The 22249-nt window shown below is 37.8% G+C and overlaps 1 protein-coding gene across 5 annotated transcripts in view; it reads left to right on the forward strand.

The window, feature by feature from the left end:
- Nucleotides 1–17877, forward strand: part of Syt1 (Synaptotagmin 1) — a 159871-nt gene extending 141994 nt beyond the window's left edge. For all 5 annotated transcript variants that reach the window (XM_073964581.1, XM_073964585.1, XM_073964583.1 and 2 more), the window contains exon 9: nt 17445–17877. In XM_073964581.1, coding sequence (XP_073820682.1) covers nt 17445–17651 — 207 coding nt within the window. In that variant the 3' untranslated portion in view covers nt 17652–17877. The remainder of the gene's footprint in view (nt 1–17444) is intronic.
- Nucleotides 17878–22249: the final 4372 nt, after the last annotated feature.

A 22249-nucleotide genomic window follows, 5' to 3' on the forward strand; every position in this document is an offset into this window, starting at 1 on the left:
TCTGTTTAACTAAAACGAAATTGGTAGAAGCTATAACCACAAGCAAAGTAAACGAAACACTTTCCCCCACCATTCCATTTGTAAACAAAAACAACAACAATCAAATGCATGTTCTAAAATCCAATAAAAATTGCCAATAACTCACTTAAAAAAAGCTCACTCACTAACTACCTCCACATCTTAGTTACCTTAGCTGCAAGGTTTAGTATAAGCCACTGCCACTCCTACCCCCCTGCAAAGGTCACTCTAACAAATTTCTAAAGAAACAAACTAGAAATTGTTAACCTAAAATACACAACAAGTATGATTATGTTTATCTACATACAATATGACTCACTCACATATAACTAACGGTATGTTGCATAAAAACAGGCAACTAATTTACCATCAACATGAAAAACTAACTAAAAATCTGGCTGTTTTATATAAAACAAAACCCCATAGTAGTCAATATTTAGCTTTACATTATTTTATTTTTTTTCATTCATGGCTTTTATTTGATTAATATTTAATTTATTAATAAACTATACATAAATATATTTATTCATAAAAAATATGGTTCCACAAAATATTACAAATGACTTTATTTTAATTATTTATAATAATAATAATTATTTTTAAATTTAGAAATCTGAAGCGTTTCGTGAAAAGTCTCCCGAACACTTAAATAAAAACACTGACAACGTACGTCGAGATATTTATCAAATTCGTTGTCGATTGGTTTATCAAATGGTACACGACGTTGTCAATCAGATACTGTCGAAATTAACAGCTTGTTGTCAAATCTATTAAAATGACATCGTGACAAAACAGTAAAATTAAAATAAACTAAATAAAATTAATAGAGAATATAATAGGAAAATAAATAAAAAATTAAATGCATCAGCGCCTTTAAAAGTGGCTTCTATCAAGTAGACCGCTATAGCCTCCATTCAACCCCTTTAGTCCCACCGGCATAATATGCATTTTTGCACTTTTCCTGTTCTATGCCACAATGATGGCTCTTATCAAGGATGAGTTCGTTGAAAAAATAAAATATTCTACGGGAACATCTTCATCCCGAAAACAATGGCCCATTTGAAATCCACACTTTTCCGTAAAACAGATATTATAAAAAAATTTAATTTTAAATTTGTTTTAAAAATGTAGCTAAATTTTTGCCAATGATTTTGCCCAAATATTCCGGTTAATGACTGAAAACCACATTATTCTTCATAGCCAGGCTATGATGTATATATGTATGTTCGTGTGTCTCTGAATGGCGGTTGTAGCACTTATCCTAAAAGGCAAGCAAAAAGTCAAACCATTATTATTAAAAAAATTAAAATTAATTATTTAAAATAATCATAATTATTTTTAAATTTAGTAATCTGAAGCGTTTCGTGAAAAGTCTCCTGAACACCCAAACAAAAACACTGACACGTTCGTCAAAATATTTATCAAATTCGTTTTATCAAATTGTACACGACATTGTCAATGTCGAATTGACAGCGTTCTTTGTCAGAACCGATGTTCACACATTTGTTCACAAATTCATAATAAGTTTGATAAAAAATAGAGACAAAATTTGGTGCAAATTTGATGAAAAACTGTGTTAATTTTGTCTTCTACCAATTTACAACATCTTTAACCCAGCAAAAATTATCATTACCAAATATGGACTAATACAGTAATTTTAGTAGCAATAAATACTTACAAAGATGACCTTTCAGAATGTGTGACGTATAATATTTACGTCAAAACATTGCCAAGGATTGTAGGTTTTTGACAAATGTAAAATGATGGAAGATTAGGTGTCTTAAGACAAAGCATTGATATTTAAAAACCTTTGGAAGAGAGGAGTTTATCCATTAGCATTATTTAGGAAAGTTCTTGAAAGGCTTCTAAGATGTTGTATATTTATGAAGACAAGGTCGTTGAATACAAGGATGTTGTCTCGCAACAAAGGAGAAGATTGGGCTAAAGCTCTTGCATATGTAGAACAATTAGCCTTATGTGTATAATTACACTATGTAACACTGAAAATGCAAACAACTTCTAGTATGGATTTTTTGAAAGTACATATTTAGACTACAGAAACCCTAGTTGGGTTTTGTCCTGTCAGATCCAGTTCGGATTTTATGGCCTCATCTAAACCGGGCTAAAACTACACTTTTTTGCATTTATCAGGCCTTTATCTCAGAAACGAATAGGAATTTGGCCTTGTTGGCTTTAGCAATATTGTAGCCCTAAACTAGTAGAACTTATCTGTTGAACACACTAGACTAGAAAAACTTCATCTAGGGCATCAAAATCGATAAAATATGGAATATTTTACATAATTTCTGGAATTCTGGTTGGTATCAGCTAAACTATTGGGAGTTGAACCAAGTAACCTTTTGCAAAAATTATCCAAATAATGTTCTCAGCAATTCTTCAGAACATTCTGAAACTCTAAAATGCTTACTTCATGTTGTTTCAGCGGTATTTTGCGTCATATATTTAACAACACGTATTTCAAACACAGTTCACACCAACAGTTTATTCTCGCATTTCGGATTTCACTACATTATTGACATTTTTATTAAATCGTCGTTGAAAAATGTACTGAAAACAACGGCATAGAGGCATTTTACAACAATGACATGTTCTAAAGGGTTGTGTATTACATTCCAGGGAATATTTTTCCAAAAGAAAATATTCAGGAAAAATTAACGGTTTTGGAGATACGGTGCGAAATGTATAAAAATTGTTGAATTTTTGCATATATTTTGAAATTTGAGGCAATAAATGTAGTTTTTCGAGTTCATTATTTCTCCAAATATTTTATTCTTGTCCTTATCTACAAATTTGCTTCGGAGGTCAGAAGAAGATTCGCATTGGTTTCAGAGATATAGCCCCGAATTTCTTTAAAAACGCAATATTTAACCATATTTAGATGGGGCCATAAAATCCGAGCTGGATCTGACACAACAAAACCCAACTAGGGGTTTTTTTCTTTTGGGTCTGTACTTTCAAAAAATCCACAGTTCGAATTGTTTGCACAGGATCACCTTAAAAATGTTGCACAGTGTTATTGTTCTTCCAAACCTACTTACTTACTTAGCTGGCCCATTACAGAACATTTGTTCCATAGACCGAACTAAGAAACTAAAAACTAAGAAAAGATCTCCAATTCTCTCTGTTTCGTGCTTCGCTTTTTGGAATACTGCGCCTTGTCATCTCTTCATCCACTTGTTTGCGCCATCTATTCTTTGGCCTGCCAATTCTGTGTGCACCGCCACAGGGACGTACGCAGGATTTCATTTCGGGGGGGGCCCAACTTGACCAAAAATCATGAGAATGAAAAATGTTGTGTATCGTTACGAAAAGCTATTTTAAAGGGTTTTTAGTTGATTTTATGTATATTCAATATTGCCACAAAATATGTATATACAGTATAGTCTCGATAATCCGGACACTCGTTAATCCGGACAACGCGGTAATCCGGACACTAGAATTTTTTACATTGTAGACTCGGTAATCCGGACATCTCATATTTTTCGTACCTCGATAATCCGGACATCAATATTTTTTCCTATCTTGAAAATTAGATTCTTATTTATTTCATTGACGTTTTCATTCTTAGCACTAACAATTGGTGTATAAAGAGGAAAAACTAAGTTTTTCAATGTTTTCGGTCCATATCTCGTCCTTCTGACTAGCCACTGTTGACACAGTTATACAGTCAATATGGAATTAACTATTTAAATCTGTCGAATGATTTTTCTAGCCTTCAACCATCGATGTCTAACTATGATAAGCAAGAGTATTTTCAACCTAGTGTTGGGTAGCCTAGTTCCCTTAAAAATCGATGTTGGGTGTTCCTTTCTTCTAAAGGAATTAATTCTTTAGGCCTCCGATTAGTGAGAAAGTCCCTTGGAACTGTGTAATGTATTCCAATGATATTTTATCTAGAATTTTAAAAACATTTAAAGTGTTAGAATTCATAGCTTAGTTTTGAGTTACCGACAAAAATCGGTAAAATAAAAACGCAAAATTATGAATGAAAAGTTTAAATAAAAGCTAAAAGCACTTATGCTATAGGCAGAACTTAACGACTACTTTACCACTACTTTACTGAACAACATCGTTAATTACCGAAACTATAAGCTATTCAATTTTACCGATTTTTTTCGGTAACGCAAAAAAATGAGCGGAGAATCGCTCTTCGTGTATAGAAATTTCAATAAATTATTAAAAAACGTAGGACTCCTTTTATTTTCAATATTTGATATACAAAATCACCAGCAACTACGGATTGTTGTATTATATCCTCGTAATTATACAACCAATAGATTTAAATTCCATTGTCTTATTCCAACATTTATATAAAACAATACCTTTTTGGTTTCAACGATAAGTTAAAGCCAGTTGCTGATATTCATAGAAATGGCTAAAATATATTGACCATAATGAGATGAGTGCATTTGAATTCAGAAGTTATATCTCAAGTCGTAAGAGACTCATGTCCCATGGACACTGAAAATCAATATGTGTACATGGGCTAAATTACGCTGGAGGAGTAAAATTAGGATGTAAATTTGGTAGCCAGGAAAGCTGCTTAAAATGGTCCCAACCCGTGATATTTGTTTAATATGAATTCGGTTACCTTACATGTCAGGATATTATCTAGTAAACCTTCAATATTAATGATTTTAACTTACAAAATTATGTGTTTTTGTGATTACTCGGTAATCCGGACAATTCGATAATCCGGACATCGCCGAAACATGTGGTGTCCGGATTATCGAGACTATACTGTACATTCAATAGAGAGAGATCACAACATTTTAGATACAAGATTGAAATTTGGAATATATGTGCCCTTGGATGTTTAGAAATAAAAATGAACCATAAACAAAAATTTTTAACCAAATTCTCCTACAGAATTTAAGAAAAAACTAAAAAAACTTTCAAATGAATATTACCTATATAGATTTATGTTTTGGATTATCCCAGAATTTTCAACCATATTAGCTTTCGAATGATTTTCTATAATTCGAAGCTTTCAGCATAATTTTTATAAATATCGTCAGTAATTTGTATTTTGGAAATCCTTTTGGTGGTAAAACTTCCATCCAAAACGTGGTGGAAATATATACTGTGTTTAGAGGATAAAAACATTTCGACCCGAACATAACGCCTTTTCTTCTTTAAAGTACATATATCCCATTAAAAAGTTTTGTATTATTGTAAGAAAATAATATTTTTTAATTTCATAAAAACATCAAAACTTTACAATTTTACCAGAAGTGATAGAGTCCGTGTAAGCCAACTAAAAATTCAGAAATTTATATTAAAAAAAGTAAAAAGTCGTTAAGTCGGGCCGAACTTTTTATACCCTCCACCATAAAATAGTCTTAATTAATAAAATGGAATAATTAGGGTCCTTTCACAATTTTAGGTGTAACAACTTTTCGACAATGGATAGACTCCTACTGCCTCCCACTATTGCTTAAATTACACTGTGAACACTGCCTCCCACTATTGCTTAAATTACACTGTGAACACAAATGTTGGGGCAGAGATAATTCCTTTTGGAGATGAAAGCCCTTGGTGTGTGTATATTAAAAACTCTGAAGGACAGATGCGCCGTGAGTCGAACTTCCGCGTTATGGCGTGCAAGAGACCCTGTAAGCCATCATGAATGAGCATTATATCTTTGTTTGTTGTTTTTGTATAGCACTTAAGCAACAGTGAACCAAGATATAACGCTAATTCCTGATGGCCCACAGGGTCTCTAACAAAAATTTCATCACGCCATAACGCGGAAGTTCGACTCACGGATCCGTCCTTCGGGGTTCATAATATACTCACCAAGGCCTGTCTTCCCCAAGAGGAATTTTCCGTGCCCCAGACATTCACCTCCATTTTGTTGCACAGTGTTATCTAATGTAATCTAAAAAATGTGTTCAGCTATGTGAAAGGTACCACCTACGGTGCTATATCAAAGAGTCAACCTATCTTTAAATTTTTTTGGCGAAAAAGTTTTATAGCTGCAGGGAACTTCAAGAGTCAAATTGAGGGTAGTTTCATCAAAACAATGTAGACCCTCAAAAATGGACCCATGTTGACGAATTTTAGTGAAGAAATTTCGTGACCACTGAAAATTCCCGAAATTCGGGAGGTACAGTTATATGGGGGATATACCAAAACATGGACCTATATTGACGATTATTTTTGAATAGACAAAATTGTAGCTAAAATTCGAAAATCGGGAGATACCGTTATATGGGGACTATACCAAAACAGGAACTTCTGTTGACGATGTTTCGTTGGAGATGTTTTATGACCACTGAGAACTTCAAATGTCAATTTACAGCTATTTCGGTAAAAAACTGTAGCTAACATTCTCAAAATACCGAAAATCGGGAGGTACCGTTATATGGGGGCTATACCAAAACATGGACCTATGTTGACGATGTTTAGTGGAGATGTTTCATGACCACTGAAAACCTCATATGGCAAATTACAGCTAGTTCGGTTAAAAATTGTAACTAAAATGCTCAAAATACCGAAAATCGGGAGGTACGGTCATAAGGGGGCAATACCAAAACCTAGACCTATGTTGACGATGTTTGGTGGAGATGTTTCATGACCACTGAGAACCTCAAATGTCAAATTGCAGATAGTTCGGTTACAAATTGTGGCTAAAATTCTCAAAATACCGAAAATCGGGAGGTACCGCTATATGGGGGCTATACCAAAACATGGACCTATGTTGACGATGTGTGATGGAGATATTTCATGACCACTGAGAACCTCAAATGTGAAATTGCAGGTAGTTCGGTTAAAAATTGTGGCTAAAATTCTCAAAATACCGAAAATCGGGAGGTACCGTTATATGTGGACTATACCAAAACATGGACCTATGCCCATATCCTTTGGGATAAAAGTTTGTTGATCACTAGAAACCGTAAGTGCCAAATTATAGCTAATTCGGTCTGCAAATGTGGCGAAGAACGTCAAAATACCTCATTTCCGGAGGTACCGTTATATGGGGGCTATACCAAAGAGTGGACCGATATAGCCCATCTTCGAACTTGACCTGCCTATGGAAAAAAGACACTCGGGTGCAAAATTTCAGCACTCTATCTCAATTATTGCGGACGCTAGAGTGATTACATCAGACGGACAGACGGACGGACAGACGGACATGGCTAGATCGGCTTAGAATTTTATCCTGATCAAGAATATATATACTTTATAGGGCCGCAATTGATTATTTCGATGCGTTACAAACGGAATGACAAACTTAATATACCCTCCATACTATGGTGGAGGGTATAAAAAGAAAAAAAAAATTATCAGAAGCCGGACTATGCACTACGACTCATAGACTCCAAATCTTGAAAAAATAGGTTAAGTCGAAAAACCCCATTTGATACACCAATGGTTGTTGTTCCCGCTTATTTCTATCTTAATTGTACGACTAGATATTTATGGACTCTATGACCTTAAAAACTTTCCAAAGACCAATCACAGCGGAGGCAAACTTATTAAAATTCATAACTTCACTTGTTTTCTGGAAAACAAGTAAAAAGTAAAAGTCGGGTTTGCCGATAGAGATATACCCTCAGCCTGTGTGAGTTAAGACTTTTATCTATAGACAGATCGAAGACGGGCTACATAGCCAAATTTTTTTCTATAAATTCTATAGCCAGGAAGTTTCAGAATTTCGTCTCTTTTTTTGGACGTGTAAACTTTCCGACATTAATATTGAGGCATTTGGGGTATACAACTTCACGATTGTTGGCGTTACGAATAAATGCTTATGTTGTGCTCAAAAATTTGACTTCGATGAAAGATGAAAAGTTTTGCACTTTTGTACAGAAGATACCTGAAAGAATCGACTGATATAGTCTAGTTTGGAAGTGGACCTAATTTTGGAACTTATTCATTTTTATAATAATAAATATGGTGTCAAGCCGTCAATTATTTGGTCACCCTAAGATTTAGAGCTTTTGGGCCAATCCTGACATAATCATGGACTTACCTACGAAAAGTACAATATCGCTGTAAACAAGACAGCAAGGAATACCATTCTTGAAAATGTGCAATGGCTCCTCGAACAGCCCTTGAATACACTGATGTTGAACTTTTGTGAGGGATGTATCCGACGATGTTGTCCCAAATAGACCCTCTGGGTTCTTGATGTTGTCCCAAATATACCCTCTAGGTTCTTGATATAAGTATGTACGTTTGGGGGTAATTTTAGGATGTTTAAAGTTTCGGTCAAATCGGATAATTGAAATATTGTGTTGGAGGTACCTGAATGAGTGAATCGATATAATCCATAATCGAACCTAATATATGTCTCGAAAAAATCGAATTGAACTTTCGAGAGTTATTGTGCTCAAGATTTTAGGGAAACATTTTGAAGTCTTGCTGGGAAGGTATCCAAAGGAAGTTTGGAACAATATTGCTAGGTCCAAAATTTGGATCAAATCTGTTGATCTTTTCGAGAGTTATTATAGGCTCAAGCCAAACAAACAGACGGGCGAACTGGGATAAATAGATTCCAAATTGTTTGACGCGGGTTTCGTCAAAACATATGATTATTCTAAAAACATTATTTCGATGAGGAACATTTTATCTGCTAACGGCAGAGGGTACAATATCACGGTGCTCTCGAACCAACGTTAAATAAAAGGAGCTTACAACTAGAAAGTTTTTGGGGATTCTGAAACAGCAATGATCATAGATGAGAAAAATCCAAAAACAAGAGAAAATCGCTGGAGGTATTTTTTAATACATCGCGGTCAAAATTTACAGGTTTATTTTAGGTTTTCGCGAAAAAAGAAAATGTTGTAACTGTGAAAATTTTTTTGATTTGTTCCTAGGTGTTACCATTTTTGAGATATAGAAATTCAAGTCACATTCTTTTGTTAAGTTTTCACGATTTGCTTCAAAACAGTAAGACTTATCGAAATGGCACCTACAGAAAATTTTATAGCTGTGAAAATTCTCTGCAAGATTGGGTTTGGTAATTCTTCTCTCGGTTGTATGTAAGTTATACATATATCGGAGATATATAATTTTATGTTGGGAAATTGTAGCCATGACATTATTTTATAAGGAGACGGCACAGTCAGTGAATTGTCCCAATTTGAACTTCTATATCTCAAATATGGTAAAACCTAGGAAAATATTATAAAGGACAATACTGTAGAGAATTTTCACTGCTACAACATTTTCAATGGTTTCATTTTGATAGGGCTTGTGGTTTTCCTTTCTCATCTATGAACCATCTATGAACCCAGGTTTACGAACATTAATTTCGTTTACGGTTGTTTTCAGCTACAAATTTTTTACTGATAGGAAAAAATCAGATGGGCATGCTATTTATAGCAGATATTATCACTTGATGATGCACAACAATAATTTGTCTCCATTATTTTCTCCCACTATTTAGCAATAAGTTGATATAAAATAGGAATACAAAATTTTGATTAAGGCAGTAAAACAATTTTCTAATTGGTTTTCGAGATATACTCCACGGAGAACCCTTGATATGTCGTACATATTGTCCAATAGACATTTCATTTTATGTACTTCTTATCAGCACAATACAGAATTTGTAATCGTTTTGCATACAAAATGAGTTTAAAGCCTCAAGACCTTTACATTCATTACAGAATTCCAAAGCACTGGCATGGCATAAAGAAGAAATTCAGTTTTACTGGAAGCTTTTCTGAAAAAGACTATTCAAACAAAAAAAATGAATATTTCTGAGACAACTTGTTAATAAAGTACATTTTCAGTACAGAACCTTCAGAATTTGAAATTTCAAAAACAACATTTATTTTAGAGAAAAAATAGTAATAATTTGTTAAAGTAGCTCAAAAATGTTGTCGGACCAAACCATTTCGGGGGGGGCCCGGGCCCCCCATGCCCCCCCCTGCGTACGTCCTTGCACCGCCATGTGGCTCGAATTTATACGACTTTTTAGCGGGTTCATCATCGCTCATTCTTATTATATGGCCTAGCCATCGCTGCATCTCGATACGTTTAAATATATTGATGTCGTTGTATAGCAGATACAGCTCGTGGTTCATACGACGTCGATATTCACCGTCAACGCAGATCGGTCCGTAGATCTTTCGAAGAATTTTTCTCTCAAACACACGAAGCACTGCCATGTCTGCTTGCGCAAGTACCCAGGCTTCGGAGCCATACAACAGCACGGGTAGTATCAGTGTTTTGTAAAGCGTTGTTTTTGTTTGACGAGTTGTGGCTTTGTTTTTAAAGTGTTTATTTAAGCCAAAGTAGCATCTGTTGGCCAATACAATTCTTTTTTTTATTTCACAACTGATGTCGTTTGTTGTGTTTACGGAGGTGCCGAGGTATACGTAGTCTTACTACCTCAAAATTATAGGAACCAACTTCAACAGTTGGTCCGATCTCAATGGACGCATTGCGCGTCGACACCATCAGCTTGGTCTTCTCGCCGTTTGCAGCCAGACCCACTTTAGCAGATCCTCCTTCGACCTTCATAAAGGTATCGGTTACTTCTTTTACAGATCGTCCCATGATGTCTATATCATCAGCGTAAGCAAGTATAATCTCGTATAACCTTTTCTAGCTGGATGTTGAAAAGATCACACGAAAGGCTGTCATCTTGCCTAAAACCTCTTTTGGTACAAAACTCTTCGGAGAGGTTCTTTCCTATTTTAACTGAAGATCTTGTGTCAGTTAGAGTCATTTTACAAAGCCGAATGAGCTTTGCGGGGATACCAAATTCAGACATTGCTTGGAATACCTTCGAACGTAGCGGGCTGTCGAAGGCAGCTTTATGATAGGTGTCGATCTGCATCTATTGGGTCTTCTCCAGGATTTGGCGCAGGGTAAATATCTGGTCAACGGTGGATTTGCCAGGTCTAAAGCCACATTGGTATGGTCCAATTATTTCGTTGACCATGGGCTTTAGTCGTTCACACAATATCCCTGACACTATCTTGTATGCGATAGGGAGAAGACTTATGCCCCTATAGTTGGAGCATAAAGTCTTATATCCTTTCTTATGGACGGGTACGCGTTCTTCCTGCCAGATGGAGCTAACTAACTGATGCATACACCTTATCAGCGTGTTGCCTCCGGTTTTAAACAGCTCGGTTGGTAGGCCATCACCTCCTGCTGCCTTATTATTCTTCAGCCGGAGGTAAAGACAGCTTTACCTCATCTTGGCCGGATGGCATACATTCAATACCATCTTCTGGGATTGGATCTGTGGTATCTTCGTCGACTTCGCTACTATTGGATACCAACAGTTTGGAAAAATGCTCTTTCCATATCCTTAGCACACTATCTGTATCAGTTACCACTTTTCTCCTTTTCTCCCGATACCTCTCTCGTGCGCTATGCGTTGCTACTGATTGTAAAGTAGCCCTATATGCCGCATTTTTCTCTTTGGTAGCAGCACGACACTCGTGATCATACCATGGATTCCTTGGTGGAGGTCTCTGCATGGAGTGGGCACTGTTTTGCCGTTGTCCTGATATGTTATCGGGACGAGGAGTGCTTTGATTAAGCAGTTGGGCCAGTTGAGTGGAATATGCTGTGGCTATCTGTTGTGATTGCAGCTTACCGATGTCCAACTTCCGTGTTGTGTCTGTTCGCACTTTGTTTGCTACGTTTAATCTGGTACGTACCTTTGCTGCAACAAGGTAGTGGTCCGAGTCTATGTTTGCACCTCAGAACGATCGTACATCCAAACGTTGACTTTTTCTCATTCCGACCCCTGAATATTATCCGACCATCACCAAAATCAATAGGCTTCTTCCCCCTCCGAGACCCTCATCAAGGCTCAAAATTTGGTAAAAATCCGATCACAACTGCGACCTTTAGCTTTATTACAAGGTTTGGATGGACGGAAGGACACACATTGCCAGATCGACTCCGTCTACGACCATTTTTTCGACGTATTACTTTAGGTGCTATCGTGAACATCAGACGCCAACAGCCTGTCCTCCAAGGCTCAACTTAGGTCCGCATACAGTAGCATTCTCATCTCTCACAGATAACGGTGATTTAAACAGATGCCCCCGTCCATCAAAGCTCTGACGACACCCAGTATCTATTCAACTACCCGAAGCACCCACGAATCTAAGTCCTAACGAATACAACTGAACTGTTTCAACAACATAAATCAACCACATTTGTTATTATTAAAGATTGTGGCCCGAAACTTCTTCTCTCATATCAATAAGTGCACACCGATTCATGTTGGCTCAATAAAATTGGACCTACTTTTTATCGCCGAGTACGAACGGTGTCTTACGACACCACTTCGAGAGAAGTTGTTTTCATGTCGCCTACATTACAATGAGGGGATTTTGAACCGCAGAAAATTTTGATGTTTTGGTCAGAGATTGAACTGCAGACCTTCTGAGTGCAAGGCGGACGTGTTTACCACTGCACCATGATCTCTCTTGTTCCTTGGGGATGTTGTGTGAACATACCTATGTATGTAAACCCGTTGAGATCATTCTATTAGCTATTATGCCGACGGTTTCGAAGGTAATCACCTAAACAGACTGTTATGATGACGACATATCTGAAGCCCGAGGCTATTGGGAAAAAGGGTGTGCTGTTCGACAGTTTTGATACCACTAACATCCCAGATCGAACAACTAGACTTGTCTCATGTCAATGGGTGCACCTCAAATCAATGATCCTACTTGGCGTGCCTTAAGCCACCGTATGTACATCGGTTTTACATGACTGAAATACTCCAGAAATGTGGCCTACAATACACTAACGGTGCATTTTTGAGGCGTGTTTGGCCTGGGAATCGAAGCCGGTCATTCAGTGAGCAAGTCGGTGTGCATCCGATTGCAAAACAGACAAATACAAACATACATATGTATACTGAGATGACAGGCGGAATACGGATGTTGCGTAGTTCCGCATCAATCTGGTGTCGAAGAACCTGCCGCCCCACTACATCATCTCAGAATGCCGCACTTTCATCAATCATGGGAAAGCTAATTGACCTAATTTAGGAGAGTTCACCAATCATAGCTTCAGGCAACTTCCCAACGCTTTCTAATGCTTATTTTATTTCTTAAAGGCTAAACTTCCATTTGATGGATCTTACAACCCTTTTCCGAGCGAGGAATATGCAAATATCCCCACTAAATGTACGGCCACTCTGTACACAACTGCGGAGATGAGCACTGAGCTGGTCGATGTCAACAGAATTCCGACCATTAACTACCACGATTCTAGCATTCACATTCGGCAGCTGGGTTCATTTCGTACACGCTCGCCACAGCTATCTGCTAGCAACGAAGACCTCAAGTCCCAAGCCAGCACTTGAGTTGTAGCTAAAGGAACTCACATTTAACGCGATAGGTCGGTCTGCGGTAAGCTATACAGCTATGGTCAAATATTGAATAATGTCAGAAAGCCGCCCTGAGAACTGCAACAGGATGCCTTCACATTTCATCGGGGGACGATATGCCTGAGGAAACGAATATTCTTCCAGTATAGCAACACTCTGACATGGACTTTTTCCACTACTTACTCGAGTGTTGCCGTGAGGGTCATCCTAATCAGCATATGGTGGATAGGACTCTCCCACCCACCTCCGATACCTTGAATTAACTGTTCCTTCCTATATGTACCGTTATTGTTGTAGCAACCCATATATGTTTGTTCGTGTATTATTTCAGTTATCAGATTCTGGCTCCTCTGTATGCAGACTTAAAAATTCTGCAACTTGAGTGTCGTGTGGTCCCAGCTTCGTGGCGGCTGTATCGTCCGGATCTTAACTGGGCTAAAATCACTCGTGTTTGCCTTGGCAGCTGGTATTCTTCTGCTGCGATGGTGTACTGCATTCACACTGTATCTCTGTACGCTTGCGTCAGTGTGAATGCTATCCAAGCCTGCCTGATAGGTTTTTTGGTCTAGAGGTTATCGTGTATACCTTTGGACCTCTCTCTATCTCAAGATCATTAAGATCACTCCTGACGTGCCTGGGTTGGGAAAGCCAGTCCATTGAATAAGAAAACGCATATTCTTTCAGTATAGCAACACTATAACATGGACTTGTTCCAATACATACTCGAGTGTTACCGTGAGAGTCTTCCTAATCACTATATGGTGGATAGTACTCCCCCACCCAGGTATGTCACCAGGGATTTTTATGATGTAGAGAGAGGTAAAACGATATAAAACGTAAAAAATATCAGCAATCAAAAATATACAGTCGCAGAAGCCATTAACAACTAACAACTATAGAATGCTGTCCTCGGAGCACATCCCCCATATATCGTTGTGTGGAACGCCAGCTACCACGACAAACCTGAGTAGTTTTGTCTCAACTATTCTTGGATAGTGAAGTCAAGTGCAAAACATCTGCCCGGCATGATACACATTGCAGCTCTTTAGCTGTCGTGCAAAACCTACTCAACTATCTCCAGTACCTCTATGGAGATATTAGCTTCGTTCCCGTACTTGTTTTAATGGTATAAGTGTCAAAAGAGAAAACCTTCGAAATTGAGTTCCACATACACATTTTTCCAAAATGTACCGGAACCGAAAAAACTGGAACAAATGTCAAAGTCGACATGTCAGCTAACCAGAAGCCGACAAACATGTTGCTTATTTTTGCTCGACCAAAGTCCTATCTTTCTTTAAAGAGAAGTGAACATTTTACAACTTTTTTGGTGTACGGCAACGCATTTTGGTGTTACTTACTAACTTAGCTGGCCCATTACCGAACATTTGTTCCATAGACGGAACTAAGAAAAGATCTCCAATTCTCCCTGTTTTTCGTTTCGCTTTCTGGACGAAGTCTTTAACTACCTCAAAATTATAGGTACCAACTTCCACAGTTGGTCCGAGCTCTATGGACGCTTTGCGCGTCGACACCATCAATGTGGTCTTTTCGCCGTTTACCGCCAGACCCACTTTCGCAGATTCTGCTTCGACCTTCCTAAAGGTATCAGTTACTTCCTTTACTGATCGTCCCATGATGTCTATGTCATCAGCATAAGCAAGTAACATGTGGCTACTGGTGTAAATTGTGTCATTTCCTTTGGCATTTGCATCTCGTACTACCTTTTCCAGCAAAATGTTGAATAGGTCACACGAAAGGCTGTCTCCTTGTCTGAAACCTCTTTTGGTACTGAACTGTTCGGGGAGGTTCTTTCCAATTTTAACTGAAGACCTAGTATCAGTTAAAGTCATCTTACAAAGCCGGATGAGCTTTGCGGGGATACTAAATTCAGACATTGCATGGAATACCTTTGATCGGAGGGGACTGTCGAATGCTGCTTTATAATCGACAAAAAGGTGATATGAGTCGATCTGCATCTCTTGGGTCTTCTCCAGGATTTGCCGCAGGGTAAATATCTGGTCAATGGTAGACTTGCCAGTCCTAAAGCCACATTGGTATGGTCCAATTATTTCGTTAACCTGATACTATCTTATAGGCAATAGGGAGAAGACTTATGCCCCTATAGTTGGAGCATACAGTATTATCTCCTTTCTTGTAGACGGGACACAGGATGCTCAGGTTTTAATCGTCGGGTACTCGTTCTTCCTGCCAGATGGTGCTAACTAGCTGATGCACCTTATCAGCGCGTCGCCTCCGGTCTTAAAAAGGCTCAGCTGGTAAGACATCGGCTCCTGCTTCTTTATTATTCTTCAGCCGGAAGATTGCTGTTTTTACCTCATCTTGGCCGGGCGGTATACATTCTATACCATCTTCTGGAATTGGATGTGTGGTATCATCGTCTTCGCTACTATTAGATACCAGCAGATTGGAGAAATTTTCCTTCCATATCCTGAGCACGCCATCTGTATCTGTTACCAGATTACTTTGTTGGTCTCTGCAGGAGGATCTGCCTGTACCAAAGCCATCTGTTTAATGTTTCACTCTTTGGTAGAATTTTCGGACTTCATTCTGGCTCCGGTACATCTCGATTTTTTCACACTCCCGCTTTTCCATTTCTCTCTTTTTCTTCCGATATCTCTCTCGTGCGCTACGCGTTGCTACTGATTGTAAAGTAGCTCTATATGCCGCATTTTTCTCTTCGGTAGCAGCACGACACTCCTGGTCATCCCATGAATTCCTTTGTGGATGTCTCTGGTATCCATTTTGGTGTTACATGTGTAAAAACTTTTTTAGTTTTAGAACACGACAACAACACCAAATATGCCTCGCGTCAAATTTGCTTCTTAATATTTTATCTGCTAGCTCCTTCCTCTCACTCTCTCTTCTCTGTGCTTCGTCATTTATTCTTTCGTTCGTTGTTGGTTCTTCAACAACAACTGCTAAAAAAATGTTTTCATTACTTTATAATGTGTAAAATAAGTGGTTTCACCTTGTAAACTTTTAAAGTAATAACATATTATTTTTCAGCTATCTGGTATTCCAGATGATAGCTAGTTTACAAAACTGTATAATGAGTTCTTCGATTCAGAAAACAACCAAGTTGAAATAATTTGTTTTTATCCTTTCATTTTATGCGATTCATCCGACTGGATGAATAAGGAGACGACATGTTTCGACATTTTCTGCGAGTCAATTGTAAAGAGTGCGTACATTCTGGGTGCAGATTTACAAATCATGTTATTTAAAACTTCTGCGGGGTCCGCCAACCTAAAGCGGGTTCAAACGTCCTTTCAAACAAGTACATTCTTTTAAGGGTCGATCACAAACGTGGCACTTATAGCCACGACTTTTTACGAACTTACATATGTGTGAACTTGGAATTTGTAATTTTTGTGGAATCCATTTGCTTTCAATTTATGATTTTATTATCATCCATTTGCGTTTTCTTTGTACATATGTATGTGTATATTAAAAATATATTATTATAAATTATACTATTAAGTGTTTTACTGAACATAAACTGAAAACTTTGGCACCAGATCCCGAGTATGTATGACACCAAAGAAACAAAAAACCAAAAAAATAAACTAATAAATGCATTTTAAATAAATTAAATTAGTTAATTTACCTATAAATGTAACTTCAACAAATCCTTCACTAAAACTTTACACAACTGCGACTAAATAATGTTTCTACACGAACGAACGATTCCTTCTAAATGAGAATACCAAACCAGGTCAACACTCTTGACAGAGTACTAAACGAACAAACAAATAAATCTTCTTCTTCTTCTTTCGACTACGACAACACAGAGTAATCCAAAATGAAACCTCTTAAACATAACTTCTACAACTAACTAACTAATACAAAAATACAATAACAATTTTTTATAAATTATTTACAAGAATAATAATTAATTCTCTTTCTTTTACTTTTCTTTTGTCTTCCCAACTTGTGTGTGCTTGTGTATATTTTTAAATAAATTTCACACTCTGCTGCACCACATTACTACTGTTCATCATCATGACCATCATCATCCTTCTGATATCGTTGCTCTCTCGCTCTCTTCCTCCATAAGAAAATCTGTCTGGTTATTACTGTTGTGGATTACGATCGTATCGGTACTTCTGAGCCCATTGGACGCTGTATATTGGGATGCATGGCAACCGGTACTGAATTAAGACATTGGTCCGATATGTTGGCTTCACCACGACGACCCATAGCCCAATGGCATACCCTCAAAGATCCTGAGGAAACAGATGAAATTCTTAAGAATATGAAGTAAATTGCAAAGACATAATGGGATACGTACTAATCCATCATCACTCATAACCAGCAGCTGAACAAAAAAAAAAAAAACAAACCCGTTAGTCAGTCTATCAGTCAGTCAGTAAAGTCATATATCATCATAACAAATGCAACAAAAACAACCATAGCAAAATGAATATATAAAAAAAAAGAAAATTGCAAATACAAAAAGCCAGCATAATGTCTACAAAAAAACAAGAAAACTGAAATGAACTACCAACAGAAAAAGTAAGCATTTTTATTATGAAGATCTCATTTCAAGCAAAAAACAAAATTTACAACAACAAAAAGGTTGGTGAATATTTGTAAGTGAAAAGGTTATAGTTTTGTTATTTAAATTGTAATATTTACCTTAATCTCCACCATTTTCTGTTTCAAGGATATCAAAGTGACATTTTTGCCTTCAACAATAATACAACAACAACAACAACAGCCACAAAAAAGTTTGCATCAAAAAAGTAAGCCTCAGCCGCCATCATCAAAATACAACAACAACTAACCATATAAGTAAAAGTATAAAAAACGAACAAATCATCATTATCACTGTCTACTGTAGTTAAAAGAAGTTATGATTTTATTTACAACAAAAACAAGACATATAATATAAATAATTTATGTTAAATTGCAACAACAACAAAGTCCTATTAACCTCACACAACAACATTTATCACCCCCCAATCCGTATACATATATAGAAAAATAACAACAACTACAATACACAAAAGAAAAAAAACCAAAGAAACCTAAAATAGTTAAATTTTCCAAAGTCAAAAAAAGGAAGGAAGAAAGAAAAGCAACAAAAAAGGCCATTCCATATAAAACAAAAAATACATATAAAATAAACAATCAATATTCATATATAATACAAAATAAATAAATCATATATAACGCGTAAGACCAGGAATGGGTAAATAATTTTTTTTCTCTATTTTTTGGATTTTTGAAAACATAATTTGAAAATTTGTATTCGTTTTATAGAAGGGAGATATTCTCCGATTTAATCTATGAGGACTTAATATTTCCTAATTTTTCCTAAAGAGATCTTTCAAACGTGTCATTAAAGAGTTTTTTTTTTTAATTTTAATGATGTTTAAAGTTTTTTTTATATTTTAGGGGGCATTTAGTTTCGGATACCTTAAATTTTTTTATTATATTAGAAACGCCCATGGACTTTCAGTGAACGTTTCTCTCTCCACACACACAACTCAACTGATTGAAAAAGCACGCGTTCACACAATGATAACCCCCTGAAGTATGCAGAAGAAAATAGTGTGCCTAACGCTGGTTTACATACTAACAAAATTATGGGTACGTCCACGATAATGTATATTGCATACTTTGGGGAGCTTTCGGTTAGATAGTTTATTTGTTTGTGAAGAGAGAAACGTTCTCTGAGAACAATTGTGTTCCTTTTTGAATATACGTAGCTGACCAACACTTCTCATCAGAACAATTTCTCCATCGCAGTTTCCCATTAGGGGGGCTCCATGTCCACGGTATTTGGTACATTTTGAGGAGAGAACGCAAATCCCTAAGTGAAAACTATGTGACTACAGAAGTGTCGACCAAGAAGAGGGAGCAATACAATGCGAATGTGTTGAAACAACAAATATTCCCTTGCTATGATCTTTCCTTGCAATCGGGTCGTATTGCCAAACAACTTCGTAACCTTAACAATGCACAGTGGCCCCACTTGTATGGGAAGGAGGGCAAAAAATAGTTATTACCGAGATACCACCTCGACATTTGGAACATAGGTTAATAACGAGCGAAAAAGATAGAAACACTTTTCTTAGTGGATGTCCCATATATAGTTACCGCCTGATTTTTGGTATTGTGACGAATTTAGCCAAAAATTTCCAACCGATTTGGATGTAATTTTGCATTTTGAGTTCTGAGTGAATAAATTTCATCTTTGCATAAAATGTTCAATATGGGAACAAGTTTAGGTATAGCCCCCATATAAATGTACCCTCGGATGTTCGGTAATTTGACGATTATGCCGAAATTTTCCAACTGATTTAGCTGTAATTTTGCATTTTAAGTTCTGAGTGAACAAAGTACCTCCCTGTAAAAAATGTTCAAAATCGGTCTACGTTTAGGTATAACCCCCATATAAAGGCACCGCCCGATTTTCGGTATTTTTACGTTTTTTGTCAAATTTTCCAACCGATTTTGTTGTAATTTTGCATTTTGAGTTCTGAAATAACAAAATACCTCCTTGCCAAAAATGTTCAATATAGGTCCAAGTTTAGGTATAGCTCCCATATAAACGTGCCTCCCGATTTTCGGAATTTCGACGATTTTACAGACTTGGTATAAGGCGAATGGGGGCAGCTGAATTTTTTTAATCGTAAACTAGACACTTTCCCCTGTATTTAAGTAAAAATGTCGATTTATTTCATTCGCAAGCAAATTTGTCGCCATCAATTTTTCGATTTTTGTCCACGGGCGTATCCACTGTGCAATGGACTAATGCACCATGTTTACTTTTGCATACTTTAGGGAGTGTGAATAAATAAATGGACGCTGAAATAAGTTATTTACATTAATTATCAAAAATTTCGAAGAGATCGCCTAGAACAAACACAAGGATAATGGCTCCTCCTCCTCCTAACTTCACCTGCGATACCTTGAATTAACTGTTCCTTCCTATATGTACCGTTATTGTTGTAGCAACCCGTATATGTTCGTTCGTTTATTATTTCAGTTATCAGGTTCTGGTTCCTCTGTATTCAGACTCAAAAATTCTGTAACTTGGACTGGTTGCGTCCATAAAGAATCAGGAAACAGGTTAGTGGGGTTAGCTGCGCAGCTAAACAAATGTAGCGTGTCGTGTGGTCCCAGCATTGTGGCGGCTGTATCGTCCGGATCTTAACTGGGCTAAAATCACTCGTGTTTGCCTTGGCAGCTGGTGTTCTTCTGCTGCGAGGAATAGGGGGTGATCCTCAAGTACGCCATTCTCACTGTATCTGTATGTATAGCCTGCCTGATTGGCTTTTTGGACTAGAGGTTCTCGTTTATACCTTTGGACCTCTATCTATCTCAAGATCATTAAGATCACTCGTGACGTACCTGGGTGGGGGAAGCCTTTCCATTGAATCGTGACAGGGATGCTCACTGCAATAACACCCAAGCAGGTACAGCATCGTCAACATCCTATTGTGCTGATGCATCGTCTCATCGGGAGGTTGGTTCACTGGTGTCATAAGGAGGCACCCTGTTGCGGTCATGAGGACGGCATTCTGGCAGGTTTGAATATTTGCATACCAGGATGGTGCCAAATCGCCTACAACAGACCGGTCTATTGCTTTGTAAGAGGTCAACAAGGTTTCCTTGTCAACACTCCAAGTACTGCCGGCCAGCGTCTTGAGGACCTTGTTCCTACCTGTGGCTTGGGCGGACAACATAAATATGCAATCGAACGTTACACCCAATATTTTTGGATAGTTGGGGGGTCGGGATCAGTACACCATCGACCACTATATTCAATGGAAGCCTCATTTCTGCCATCCAAGTGGTGTACAGTGCGGCAGTGAATTTAGCGGCGGTTGTTTTCATATTCCTCAGATGGTGAAATACTCAACTCCCGGCTCATATAGCTGTTTCATAGAGATTCCGTCAGGGCCTAACGCTTTGGATGATTTGGCGTTCCTGATGGTGGTTCCTTTGCAGGAATGGTCTAAAGCGATGTAGTACTCTTCTCCTCGCTTTGTCAGGTTGCTCGACAAATAAGCCAGTGCATCTTCCGTCTTTCCTGGGTTCGGGAGTGACCTAACCGTTGCGCACAATTTCCTTACTCCGGCTTCAACATTGCAAATTTTTAGATGATTTAACTACTTGTTCCTATTTTGCTCTCCGACCAACCTGTTAACATCCAGTGTTAGCTCCCTGACTCTGAGCTCACTAGGGAAATTTGGTCACAATTCGTGCATGCGACCTGCAGGTATATAGGGAGCGGCTGGTGATATCCCAGAACATCCATTCTTCTATCCGAACATCGCTCGCTGGTTGGTTGAGTTTCTAAAAACTAGACTAATTAGCTTTCCCATGATTGATGAAAGTGCGCCGTTCAGAGGTGAATAAGTCGGACGGTCTGCTAATGGAGACAGTTGTGGGGAGATGGTCAAATCAGCAGAAACGAGGGATTGGTGGGTGACGACATTTGTCAGACAATGTGACACGATGGTTATGTCTGTCAAACTTTGGCACTCTGCGTTCCTTTGATCGTGCAAAACATAGAGCTGTCATTCTACTCAGCCAGCACTATACTCCTCTGGGCATTACCTAGGACCAAATGCCACAACTCATGACGAGCATTAACGAGTTGAGTATGACCTTGCATAAGCGGGCTAATCAATGTTGGGCCTATAACCTAATTGGCGGGATGTATACGATAAGTAATTCTACCTCGACCATCTATAGCAGCTTTGGAATGTCAGCTGCCACGACAAGCCAGAATAGCTTTGGCTCAAATGTATTCAGGATGGTGCAGCCGTATTAAATCCCAGGGGGCGAGGATTGTTGATACCGTGCAAAAGGTTCGCACGACACAGCAATCCTTTTCAACTACCT

The sequence above is a fragment of the Musca autumnalis genome, unplaced genomic scaffold (assembly GCF_047663935.1).
Source record: "Musca autumnalis isolate F117 unplaced genomic scaffold, ASM4766393v1 scaffold_2, whole genome shotgun sequence".
Taxonomy (NCBI): Eukaryota; Metazoa; Arthropoda; class Insecta; order Diptera; family Muscidae; genus Musca; species Musca autumnalis.